At 33.6% G+C, this 13,195-nt stretch overlaps 1 protein-coding gene across 29 annotated transcripts in view; it reads left to right on the top strand.

The window, feature by feature from the left end:
* Positions 1–13,195, top strand: part of RIMS2 (regulating synaptic membrane exocytosis 2) — a 444,895-nt gene that overhangs the window by 290,911 nt on the left and 140,789 nt on the right. Inside the window, exons 19-21 of one of the 29 annotated variants that reach the window (XM_066564735.1) lie at positions 6,758–6,823; positions 7,421–7,528; positions 11,164–11,229. The exons of the other annotated variants lie outside the window; for them this stretch is intronic. Of the exons in view, the coding sequence (XP_066420832.1) occupies positions 6,758–6,823; positions 7,421–7,528; positions 11,164–11,229 (240 nt within the window). The remainder of the gene's footprint in view (positions 1–6,757; positions 6,824–7,420; positions 7,529–11,163; positions 11,230–13,195) is intronic. 29 annotated transcript variants of the gene reach the window in all.

Genomic DNA, 13,195 nt, shown 5'->3' with positions numbered 1-13,195 from the left:
ACAAACTTAGATATTATTTAACAAGTATTGATTTAACTGTATTTGATGTCCAAAGTGGGTTCTCCCTGAGGAATAAAGTTTCCCATGGGCTATTTAGGATAAGTATTTAAAGCCAGAGCATTCTGAGAATGCCTAACTCAAGTAGTCCTGTAGGAGAAATGTATGAGAAAGCTCCTGGAGTAAGTGTTTTTCTGAGAAGCACCTCCAAGAAAACAAGAGAAAAGGGAAATTATCCACTATTTGTTCATCAAAGCTATTGCACACTTTCCATTTGAAAGAAGAAAAGTTGCTACCTGTTTTGTTAAACTAATTGGGTAGTCATAAGCATGGTTATTTAGAGAAATATTGTCCATTATTTTAAAATCACTTTAAAGATGTTATCTGGATGTGCTGGGACTAGCAGGACTATCACACCCTGTTACTGAGAGGATATTTCATTCACATATTTGAATACACACTTGTTTGGTTTTTTTTATTCTGTTGAAACCATGTGACTTGGATTTTTTAACATAAAGTGAATGTTGAAATACATGCCAAACAATTCCATTTGCTATAATCAAACCAGTTAGGACCAAAATAATTCACTACAAAGAGCCTGGTAAATGTTAGCTAAATATCTTCTTCTATTATTTGACACAAAGTTAAAGGTGGGCAAGAGCAACATAAATTTTACATCTCTAAATGTCATCTTAAACTGTGCAGTTGCTTCATCTATGGGTAGCAGACTCCTAATCTAATACTGTTATTAAATAGATGCCAGATTAGGTCAAACTAGGTAAAGTTTTTTTGATACATTTTTCCATGTTAAAACACTGAAAAGAACTCTTTTTTTTCCCCCAGTCTTTATAAATACAGACCTGAATAATAGGTAACTACATAGCCATTTATTTATTATTTAGTTAAATTTTACTGCAAAATCGTTTAAATGCAAATTAAAATACAAAGATATTATAAAGTATAAAGAGTTCCTGATGCTTTGTTTGGAAATTTTGGGACAATTTTTTCAGGTTTCAGTAGTGTGTACTGTGTGGGTAACATGCCCATATGGGGATATGTAATGTCACTGCTTTGCATCTTTGAATACCCAGTAAAGAAAAAGAAATGCATTGCTGAAAATTTGCTTATAGCTATGGTATAAAATGTTTGCACTCGTTTGATTCTCAATAATTGCAGTGTGTCTTTAAGTTCTTTTTCTCCTTTCAAATCACTGTTTAATTGCACAATTATCAGCACCACCCACCTGGTACCTCCATGAGTCTGCTGAAGGATGATTATCTCCAGCAGGGATGGCGAAGTAGGAAGGTGGTAAAGAAGAAGCTTTGAGCCAAATTTTTTAAAAAAATCCCACCACCAAGAGTCATAGATATATTCCTCAGAATAAAATGCACAAAATGCACACACACACACACACAAAAAACCCCAAAAAACAAAACAAAACAAAAAAACCCAAAAAACCCCCAAAAACCCAAACCCAAGCCTGTGTTAAAAACAATGCAGTTCTGATAAAAGACTTCAGTGTTGCACCTTTGGAGCAATGATTTAAAAGGCAGTATGGGAGCACTGTGATAATGTGATACTGATTTTGTTATTTAAAGTCATCTTGATTGAATGTGTGTCAGCTGATAATTTTCTGCTGATAATTGCTATTGTTTCACAACTAAAGTCTTCAAATTGTCAGTTACATTCAGATGGAACATTTCTAGGATTTCATCTATTTCAGGAGATTAGCAGAAATTTCTATAGAATCAGTGTAACAAAAAGCATCCATACCATTATTGGATGGATGTTCATGTTTATAAGTAAAGAAAATCTGTTTTTTTCTTTTAAAAAACCAATTATTAAATAAAACTATTCTATTGATGTGTTCAGTGAAATGTAGCAGGGGAAATTACATAACCAGTGCTTTATTCTTGAATGGCATTTGACATTTTCTAAGAGTTAAGAGCTTGACTTCACATTTTGTTCACATAGTTTGTTGATGTGATTTGCCAGGTGTTTGGGAAGCAGCATGGAAAACATTCTACCACAGAGAACATTAACTGTTGCTTTATTCAGAGGAGAATATAATCTTTTAGAATGGCATAACTGGGCCCTGGAAAAAGTAGTTTTAGTTTAGTTGCTTTCCATTATTGAAATGAGCAAGCTACTCACAGAGCTGTGCCTTTTCTCTGAATCCATATCACTTTATTATTCCTGGCTCCTTTTCCCTTGAACAATTCTGTGCTCAACCTCACAGTCAGTGTGATCCCAAGAACAATTTTTCACTTCCTTCCTTACCATAGTGCTTACCCTAAATTTCATATGGCAGCTTTCTCTTTTCTACCACTTTCAGTGGCTCTTTCCCCCCTAAATTTCCAACTGGTTGACCCCAAGAACCACCTGTTTCTTACTCTGCAGTCTGATTAAGCTAATTTCTGTTTTATCACGTTGCTAGTTTTCAGAAAATTGTAACTTGAGAAATTCGGGAGTATTTGGTTAAAGGCAAGTTCATACCAGTAAAAAATAATATTTATTTTTTAATGATTTAAAGAATTTTATAATTTCCCTACATTTAATTTGTTATTTTAGTTGAAAAAAATGTAAAGGAGTGTTACTGAAAATAGAGGATAATACTATTGCAAATGATACAATATATTGCTTTAATTGCAATCAGATAATACACTGTAAATAGTTGAATATGGGAATAGATAAACAGTGATAGGATGAGAGAAATTTCTTTGAAGTTTCATTCATGCAGGCTTTAACAGAAAGGAACACAAAGACTTGTTTTGTATTCAGAATTATTTAAGGATATTCCAATAAGCACAAGGGTGTAATAATGCACAGCACTTTAGCCTTTCCACAAAAACATTTGGGCCTCTACTACCCACTGTACTAGTGAAGGTGGAATGTCAATCAAATTTTAGGACCTGGTCACAGAGAGTGAAAATTGAATGGAATAAATTATCTCCTAAATGCCTCTTCTTCACTATTAAATAAAATATCCCAAGCAATAGAGAGCAGGTTAAACTCCCCTTGCTGCATAGGAAGAACAGAAAGGTATTCCATGAGGCTCAAGTGAGGTACTCTGTGTGTGAGTGTTTTCAAGCATGCTTCTGAGACTCTTCTGGTTTTCTAAGCCTGATCCTGGATACTAAGTACTTCCAATTTGGCAATCTAATCAGTTGCTGAATCACTGATTTCTTACCCTAATGGTTCACTGAATTTTGTAAGAAAATGGACAAATAGGTGAGAAATATCAGAAAATTTTTAATTAATTTTCTGTTCACTTTTAGAAAAAGGAAAGCTATCCTGTTTACCTATGTACCTGGAATCTTCTTGTCAGAACAGTGGAAATCATTTTTCACCTGATATGGTGTGGAAGGGGAGATGGTTGTGTGGATGTGTATAATAATGATCATATTGCAAAACCTATAATGCTGCCTTATTCGAAAAACTTCATTATTTCAAGTAAAATGATGAATTGTAGCTGCAAATTTTCTGTCTATTCTATCTGTAACAAAATAGGTAATATTTCATAAGTCTGTTAGGATGTGGGTTAGGCTCATTTTGCCATGCCATCATTTTACATACTAGTACCATGAGGTATTATAATGTAGGAAGTAAAGAATGTGTAATAAGAGGCTAGAAATCTAAATCAATGTTGCAAAAAAAAAAAGAAAAAAAGGTATCCTGGAGTTCTTTTGTCATATTAAAATCTGATAGATCTAAATTTTGTCCATGTCTCGATTGTCTTCTGAGCATTCCCGTGTATATGTGCATATAGGGTAATGATTTTTATTAACAGCTCAAATGATATATTTAGTTGAGATGGAGATCTGGAACATTTTTAGAGTTCTTTTGCACTTAGGCAATGCAAAGCTTAATGTTTTTACTACATTATAATACATTTACTTTATGATTTTAAGCAGTTTGTACTGGGGATTAGCCAAGTGTTTCAGTTTTGGACATTGAGAATAAGTCATGGGCATTTTTGGTGTTGCTAATATATTTATAAAAGCAAAAGGAATTTATTTAAACCTAAATATATAAAATGATAAAAATGTATAGTAATATATTTAATGGTAAAAATCAACTAGTATCATATTGGCTGGATGCTCAGAAGAAAAATGACATTGAAGCATTTTGCTCTGCATGTTGAATCAGGCTGGATATTAAGAAATATTTTTTCACTGAAAGAGAGGAGAGTCTATGCATTAGAACACACTCTCCAGGGAAATGGTTGAATCACCATTTCTGGAAGTGTCCAAAAAATGAGTAGAAGTGGCACTTTACAATATAGTTTAGTGGGCTTGTTGTATTTGGTCAAGGGTTGTGTTTTATGATCTTTGATAGTGATTCTATGATTCTGTCAAGTTAAATAGCATGGTTAACATGGGCTCTGAGAAAAAAGGAAAAGTATGAATAGAAAGTAATTCCAGAGGGTCAGGTCAAGTATAAGCTCAAGCTAACCCCACTCCTATATATAGATAGGCAAAGTTCTGGGTGATGAAGAAGCTTATTTTAAACTTGTTGCAAGTTATTGCATATCAAATTGCATAAGTGGTTGTCTCTAAATGCCATCTAAATGCTATCATACTGATTCTGAAATCCTGGACAGAATGAAAAAAAAAAAAAAGGGAAAAGATTGAACTTCCTACCAGAAATTCCCAAGAAAAATTCCCAGAACTTGGTAATGACACTGGAGTTCTGAGTTTCTAGAAGCATTAAAACAAAACTCAATACCAGAAATTGGGCAATCAACATAGTTTGGTGGAGATATGAAAAGCTATTAGGACTGAAATCCTAAGCAGAACATGAACTGATGGTGTCTCATTCATGTCCAAATCAGTGAAGTGAACAGTCTGGGGCATTCCTTCTTATGGGCAGTGAGTAATCTACTTGCAAATAGCATGTGCATTTCTGTGCACACTCATGTTCTGCAGCACATGTTCTGCCTAAAGTCCTAGTTTTGTTTAAGATATTGGTTTTTAAATAATGGTTAAATATATTGCATTTATTTATGTCATATATTTTTCAAAAACTACCAGGAAAACTTGTCAGCAGTTCACTGGAAAGATAAACTGAATTGTTAAAATTAAAATGTCATCTCCCAGCTGGAAACACTTCATTGCTTATTAATAGTAGAGCAAGAGTTTTGAGATGTTAATTCCAGGGTTGCACCTGTATAATTTAAAGGCATATTGATGTGGACATAGCCTGGCAATGTATCCATGTAGTGGAGAGAATAACCTGGTATGCAGTTGTTTGCCATCATCCTACATTTAGCTCCTGGGGGTAGACTCCTAGATTTTTATTTGATTGTTCTTCCTGTGGGTGTGCATATATTCCAAAGAATATTTTAAGATTGTGGTGAATTTTTTTTAATGTTTCTTGACAACATGCTGACTGACAGGCAGTTATGGGTAGACTGCTTTTGATACTTAGGTCTTTACATTACTTTAGAAACATTCATACTTTTTCACAGCTTGCAGTGTAAACTCTGTGACTATTTTAATAATTATTAGTTCTTCTTCAAATTTTAACTATACCATGTTAAATTGGGCCCTGTTGAATTGTTTACAGCTCCTCATTCTTGTAACAAACTACAAAGTTTAAATTGCATAATCAGGGATTTAAGTTTGTTGTTTATAGTGGAAATTCTTTTGCATTTATTTGACAAGAAGTGAACACAAAGACATCTCATACTATATATAATTAACATAATATAAGGAATATTTTCATGTGGGTGATGCTGCATTTTATCCTCATGCAAAAGAGGTAAATATAATAAATGTATGTAATATGCCTACTGGTAACAGTGTGTTTGATTACTGGGAAAACAGTAATCATAAGCAAATTTTAAGATATGAGAAATAAAAATGAAGGGTGAGGTTTTCCATGTTTCTTGTGAAGTCAGTTTACACTTCCAATGTGGACAGTTGTGATTAGACTTCCCTTTGAAATATCCCAGCTTCATGGAAACTGTAGTCACAAACTCCTTGTTATTGGTAAACCCCTCTCTTTTCCAAACCCTTTTCCCTATACTGCATGCTTATATTTGTAGTAAAAGTAAAATTACTTTCTTTTATTTTTGCTAATTGGAGAATATTTAGAGTAGCCAATATATTGAAAATATATAAATTTTGACATTGTTTCATAATACAAACAAAATATAAATAACTTACTTTTATTATTTGAATTGCATTTGTTTTTGGTTTTTTTGGCATATTCTGGTACTGAGGTTACATCTCTTAATTATTTATTTAAATAATTAAACATTTTGATCTAAGTTCACCTTTTATCACAATATGATCAGTATTAGGAGAACTCACATGTAGAAATGTGAAAGCTCTGGAGCTGCGTGGGGACAGATTTCAAAATGGTGGTAGCCTTTCAGACAGATTAGGTAAATCTCTTTCAAAGATATTATTCATACTAAAGTTATGACTGCCTTCAAAAAAGGAAATAAGCAATCCAACTTCTTGATTTGCTTTCAGAGATTTATGCATTTTTTCTTCCTAATTGAAATACTGTAGAAAATCCCAAATTTTAGCTATCTTCTTGATCCATAATCTCCCAATGGCTTCTCAGAATAAATATGTGAATCATCTAGATAATTTATGTTTAGAACCATATATCATATTATTTTGTTAATAAGTCCAGTGTTCTTAAACCATAATGTTATGATTATAATGTTTTCTGTTTTGTGTTGTGTATCATTCCTTCTCCATCTTATTGTCTCATATCTGTATTTTTCTTTCTGCCATCACCTCAGTCATTATGTTACTTTACCTCGTTCCCGGTACACCCAGTCCTCAGATCACCATTACAGGGATGTCAGGTATATGTTTTCCTCTGTGTGACTATGTGTGGATAATGCATGTACTTCTGTGTACCTACATGTCCCCTTCTGGTCTTATTTGTCTGTGTATAGTGGTAGAAAACTTAGAAGTTGAGTTAGTATCATCCTTAGATTTGTTAATATAGTGTGCACACAAACCCAGGGTAATTCTTCCTGTGCTTCACTTGAATATTTTATCACTTCCAATAGTCTATAATTGATGGTCCTCAAAGATAATGCTTTATTTACATCACTCTGACGTCTTTTAGAGAATACATAAAGAAAATAATTTAAACCAGCAAACACTAATGCCTGCTAATACTGTGGTTTTAGTATGCATAAAACCATATATGAGTGGCTGTGCTAAAGGTTATGATAAAACTGGAGAGTGATACCTTTCTCAGTCTAGTAGCTCTTGTAGCTGTGAGCCAATATACTTAAATTTTTAAAAGTAGTTTTCAAAGTTCACCAAAGTTCCAGTCATGTTCTGTTCCAGTGTTTTGTTCTATTGCTGACATTGCTTGCTTTTCATATTGTTTTGTCCTTGTTTCATCTTTTTGTTGCTTTTCATTGTGTTCACCCATTCTGTTTTGACAGCCAGGATCACACAATGTATCCTCTATTTTGTGAAGATGCAATCAGATTGCTCCGCTCCCGTACGATGTGCCGTACCTATTCTGAGGGTGCTTACTATGATCTTGAGAGGTATAACTGATGTGGAGTGTGCCATTAGCTCTGCCATGCTGACACTGCCATGTTTGATTTACAAACTGGGAATGTGATTTGTGTTTTAAGAGATAAACACATGCAGTAAATATATTTTTATAGTACTTGATGATTATGTATGCATCTTAAAACTGACTACTTGGGGCCATGGGTAAATCCCAAGAGGTACCAAATAGCTTTGCAGAAGCCAGCTTTACATAGATTATATGGATATTACATATCTGTGTCTTTTATAACCCTTATTTTTGCTGGAATTTTCCAGAGCACTTGTAGTATTTATTATTCTCTTTGAAATAACAAGGAAAAGCCTATCTACTTTAAAGTACACAGAAAGAGTGTCTGCTGAAGTCTTATACTTTGCTTAACTGAAAAATAGAGTGAAAAGTGTATGCTTATGTAAGCTTATGTTGTTTATATTTGTATAATGCATATTCTGTGATTTAGGAATACTTGTACACACTCACAATACCTGTGTGTGATTGCAGAACATCGTAGTTCCTATTTACACATGAAATATATGGAGAGAGAATTTGAGCCCATGACAATTTCTGTGAAATAACTTGCCACTTGAAATACAGTGGCTTTTAAGTTATGCTGCTCAAGTACAGTAATTAAGATATTTTCAAAATTGTTGCAAACCAAAAAAGTTTACATAGCTGTGTGTAAATAGAAATAAGAATATCAAACTGAAAGCTGTGAGCCAGTCAAGAGGAAATGGTGACTTCAGATCAGATACAATGATTGATAGAGGTGTTGCTTTAAAAGAGGGGCCATATAAAAAATTTCCAAAGCAAGTAAAGAACTCTTTATATATTAACTTCATGGCTGCCCTCTGGATATGAGTCTGAGAAGTTCATTAATGCTTGCTCTGTATTCAGATCATATGTCACCATATTTTTAAGTGAATGTGAAATTACTTTTGCATGCAGAAGCAAAAACAGGATCTGAAAAATCCTTTGAAAGAAATATTTCTTTTTTAAAATTCTCCAAAACTATGGTATATTAAAAATTTTGACATTTAAAACTCAGTCAAGCATTTGTTTTGAAATGATGCTGTTTTACATGAAACCTAGTATAAAGGAAATGTATAAATATTTCTATCCACATGTAAAAACTTCGATAAGGAGAGGGATTTTTTGTTTTCGTAAAATGCATGATGAAGTGTGCTCATCTGTATGCTATTTCAATAATTAATTTTTATGCACTTTTTTTTGCCTTAGAAATATACTCTGATTTGCACTAGTTTCTCTGAACCTGTTTCAGATTACTGGTTATGTCTGTGGCTGTTCAGATATTAGTGAATTTGGAGCTATTCTCAAATTGTTTTACTTTGAGGTTCTTGACTTGTAAATTTCAATCTTTGTTTCTGAAATTATTCTCTCAAAAATAAAGTCAATGAAAATAAAGAACAAAAGCTACAGTACTTCATAAAGATGAAAAAGCTAGGATTTAAGCAGTGGGAAAATCTTTTCCAAGGCTTTATGGAACCGAAGGTTATTAAAGCTAATTCTGCCTGGATCAGAAATGAAAATCCGACATGAAGTGGAATATTTCTAGCTCACTGTTAGAACAGTATCTCGAGATTCCTTGGGCCTAGGAACTGATCCTGGATTCTATGATCCTCTGGAATCCAAGCTGCCTGAGGGTAACATTAGTGTTCAAGTTACTTGAGTCATCCTGCCAGATGTGAACTCCTCTCAATACCTCAAAGCCACAATTCTAGTTCCTGGATTTTTCATCTTTTTTGTCTTTCTGTACTCTAACAGCAATGGAAGAACAATTTATAGCATAATCATTATCCAGTTTCTCCTTAGACATTGAAAAACACTAAGTAATTTTCTATTTCACAATTTCATTGTAATTATATGAACAATTACTTTTAAACAGTGTTTCCTCTTTTATCTTTACAGTTTTCCCAGTTCAGTGGTTGCTCTAAAATACATTATTTTGTAGGCCAAGGTGTTTTTCCTGTCTTCTTAGTTCCATCTTCTTAATCAATGTCTTGTTGATATCAAGCAACTACATTTCTTCCTGTCTTTCACTTTATCATGCATATGAATCAACTTTCCAGTTTCCACTATTCACCAAAATAGCAAATATTGCTCTGTACAGTTCAGCATTCAGGAAAGAGTCTCTCATCTGGGACAGAGAGTTTTTTATCTCATGTCACTCTGAATCCATCAGTGTCTGTGTCCTGCAGGCAAATAAATGATATAAACATATTAGTCAAAATTGCCTTTGTTATTCATGGCTCCTTTTATTGCTTATCTTGAAGTCATTCACTGCCACTCCATTAACTCTTGTGGTCTCTTCTAGCATTTTTTCCTTTTTTTTTTCCCCACAGAGTGACTACTTGGTTCTCTTTTGTCTTTTCTCTGCTGAAGTTTGTGTCAGTCACTGTTTATCTGATATGACAGACTTCAGTTCATTAGTTCTAGGACACATTAACATTATCAAAACCCTTAATTTCTGAGGTCATTCTTAGGTTATAATTTTTTTTTTTTTCTGATAGCTCCCCCCTTTTGAAAAAGTCCAACTCTTTCCCTCCCAAAAGGAACAGCAGCATAGACAAGATATTTACTCCAGCCTATGCCTAAGAAAGGCAATAAGCACCTGTGCATCCTCAGTGACTTCAGAGCCCTTAGGACCTGCGGTCTTCCCAAGAGCATCCTGCTGCTCTGTGCCACACCCCAAGGTCCCTTGACTGTTCAAAGTTCCAGTCAGCATGGTAGCACCAGCTGGGGTCAATTCACCCTGCTGCAGCTGCTCACACTGCAGGTACACAAGGCATCGTGGCTGGACATGCTGAGCTTTACTTACACTGCATCTATATCCCCCAGTTCAGAATCCTGCAGAGTTATATGGACTAATTCATAATTGGACAGTAACATTTTAAATTGTCTGATGCACCAATGATCTCAAAAACAAAGTAATGTTCTCAAGGTTCTTATTCTTAACCTTTTTCTTGTGTTTAAAAAAATATTAGCAGTTCATTCCAAATAAAATTATGCTGAAAACCTCACTGAAATGAAATTCTTTCTCAGCTTCCTGACCTAAGAGCTCAGCTTAATCAGCAAGAGCACCACACTGTCCAATTTATTTTTTCCACTTAGCCTTTGAGTTTAGCATTTGTAGGTCCATAAAAGTTGGTTTGTGTATGTTTTGTGCAGGATGTGAGGTTTCTTTCAGGCAGAATTTCTGTTGTTTCACTTAAGGAAATTAGATTTTGCTTCCATTTTCTTTCCTGACTTTTGTTTTACCCAGCAGACATTTTCTAACATCAAAATCCTTCTTTTGTTGAACATTCTCTGTTGTTCAAGTACCAGTTTTCTGTCAATATAACTTTTTACTTCCATGAAATATATGTGCATTGATCAATTGTTCTCAGTAAGTTGTTAATTATTTCTGAATTGAATTTGAAAGCAGGATTTTAAATTTCATATATATACATACATATATATATATATGAAAATATATGTTCAGAGTATATAGCTGAATTGAAGATAAATTAGCTCCATCTTCATCACATCTTAATAATACAGTAAGGGAATACATAATGAAAAAAGCACCCTCTAAAATGTCTGAAATATCTGTGCTATTTATTCCACATTCAGGAGGACTAGGCAGGAGAGAAGAGTGCCTAATTCATATTATGATGACACAGCCTATACTCCTGAAAGGTATTTTAATTTATATAGTAAAAATAGATAGAGTTGAGTAATAAATTTTTATGAAGCATAGTCTAAAATTCTAATTGACCTAGACTAATGATATTTAAATTTACAGTGCACTTTATGCCATATTTCTCTAAATACAGAACAACTAATCTCCATAGTTTTAAGTACCTCATTTTCTTTTTAGCCCTCCATTTATTTGACTTTTGGATTTTTTTAAGCATAATTCTTAGCTTGAAAAAATTTTTATTCATTAGATGTGGGAGGCAACTGAATAGTACAGAGGAGCTTAGGTACAACTGAAGGGTTTTTCTAAACTTAACTGCACCATAATTCTAATGGCTAACCTTTTCTGTCACTAGAAGTGGTTCAAGGGCAATTTAGAGTCCTCAATTTCATTCTTTCAATAACCTGAGTACCCTAAGATGGTGCTCAGTTTTTAGCATGTTACTGCCCACATTGACTTAAAAAAGGACTACCCAAATGCTTTCAAATTGGTTTTGAGTGGTTACCCTACTAGGAATCAAAATACTGTTGTTCTTCCTAAATTTTGTTATGTGTATAATGTATCACAATGAGCATAATATCACTAAAATCTGACATGTAATCTGAAAAATTTTGGAGTGTCTCTGGCAATAGTTATTTGATAACAGCTGTTCATGTTTAAAGAGCTAGGCCAAAAGAGAAGGAAATCTGAAGAAAAGAGGAAATCAATGTTCCTCTCCCTCTTTAAATGTCTGATTTTTGTCTATGTTATGAGAACAGTTAAAGCAGGGATCTTTTCCTAAGAAATAGTGAGAAATTTTGTTTTTATTTGATTGCTATAAATAAATAGTCATATTTAAGAAAAAATAAAGTGCACTGCAATTTTAAACCCATATTTATGTATTTATGGTGTCTGCAATGTAGTAGTTTTATCAAAAACTCTTATTAAAAATACTGGCTAACTGGAGAGACTGGCTTTGGTTTTGAGGATATGGATTATCAGGGAGAGTATAAAGATGTACCTGTCATACTCCAGCATTATTCTAATTTATATGGGATTCAGTCTAAAACTCAAGTAGATTTAACTTAAATGACTTTCATCCAGCCATTGATCTGGCTGTAAACCATGAAAAAAAATTGCTCCCCATACCATCCAATTGGACAGAGAATAAACAAGGGCAGCTGATTGACATTCACATATATTGCACCCCATATGGTCTTCCCTCAAGATAATATCCCGGAGATGTGGGGTTATTAAGTTTGTAAACATACTGCAAATGCTCAGATTCTGCACCATGTGAAGTTTGGAGAAAAGGCAGACAAGCAAATTGATCATATAATGGTGTCTTGATATTTGCTGATAATCCCTGTCTTCTTACTCACTGTCATGTGGAAATCACTGAATACAGACAACATAAGAGTTCCCTGGCTTTACCCTAGTGAGATCCTGAAAGTATAAAACTCCAGAGATTTAGTTGAAACTCCTTAACCAAATGGTGCATGATTTTTATCTACTATTAATTTTTGATATATTGGAGTAGTGGCACATAAGAAGTTTATCCCCTGATTTCTTAAAGCAACCTTTTTTGTTGCATTATTTCTTTTCTCTATGTTTTCTCTTAAGATAAAATACTTCTATATGTGTTTTATGTTTTCTTCAACTAATGTGCTGAAGTGCTACTGCAAATGCTTGGGCACCCCATATTCAGTACTTGGAAGAACAATACCACTATAAAATTTAATTAGTTTTCATTGTTTGATCATTGAAGCAAATTTTCTTCTGCTTCTTACATACCTGTGAGAAATCATCTACCCTATCAAACAGAAAAAAAGATTACAACTGGCAAGGTCATGTATTTGAAGTTAAAAGCAATATTTTAAACTCTTAATGTATATTATGTTATTTTTGTTAATGTTTTGTCTCCACAATTAATTTTTATTATTCCACAAGTTCAATGGCCATTGAAAACATGAAGACATTTATGTG

Source organism: Molothrus aeneus, chromosome 1 (genome assembly GCF_037042795.1).
Source record: "Molothrus aeneus isolate 106 chromosome 1, BPBGC_Maene_1.0, whole genome shotgun sequence".
NCBI lineage: Eukaryota > Metazoa > Chordata > Aves > Passeriformes > Icteridae > Molothrus > Molothrus aeneus.
This window is presented reverse-complemented; position numbering and strand designations above follow the sequence as displayed.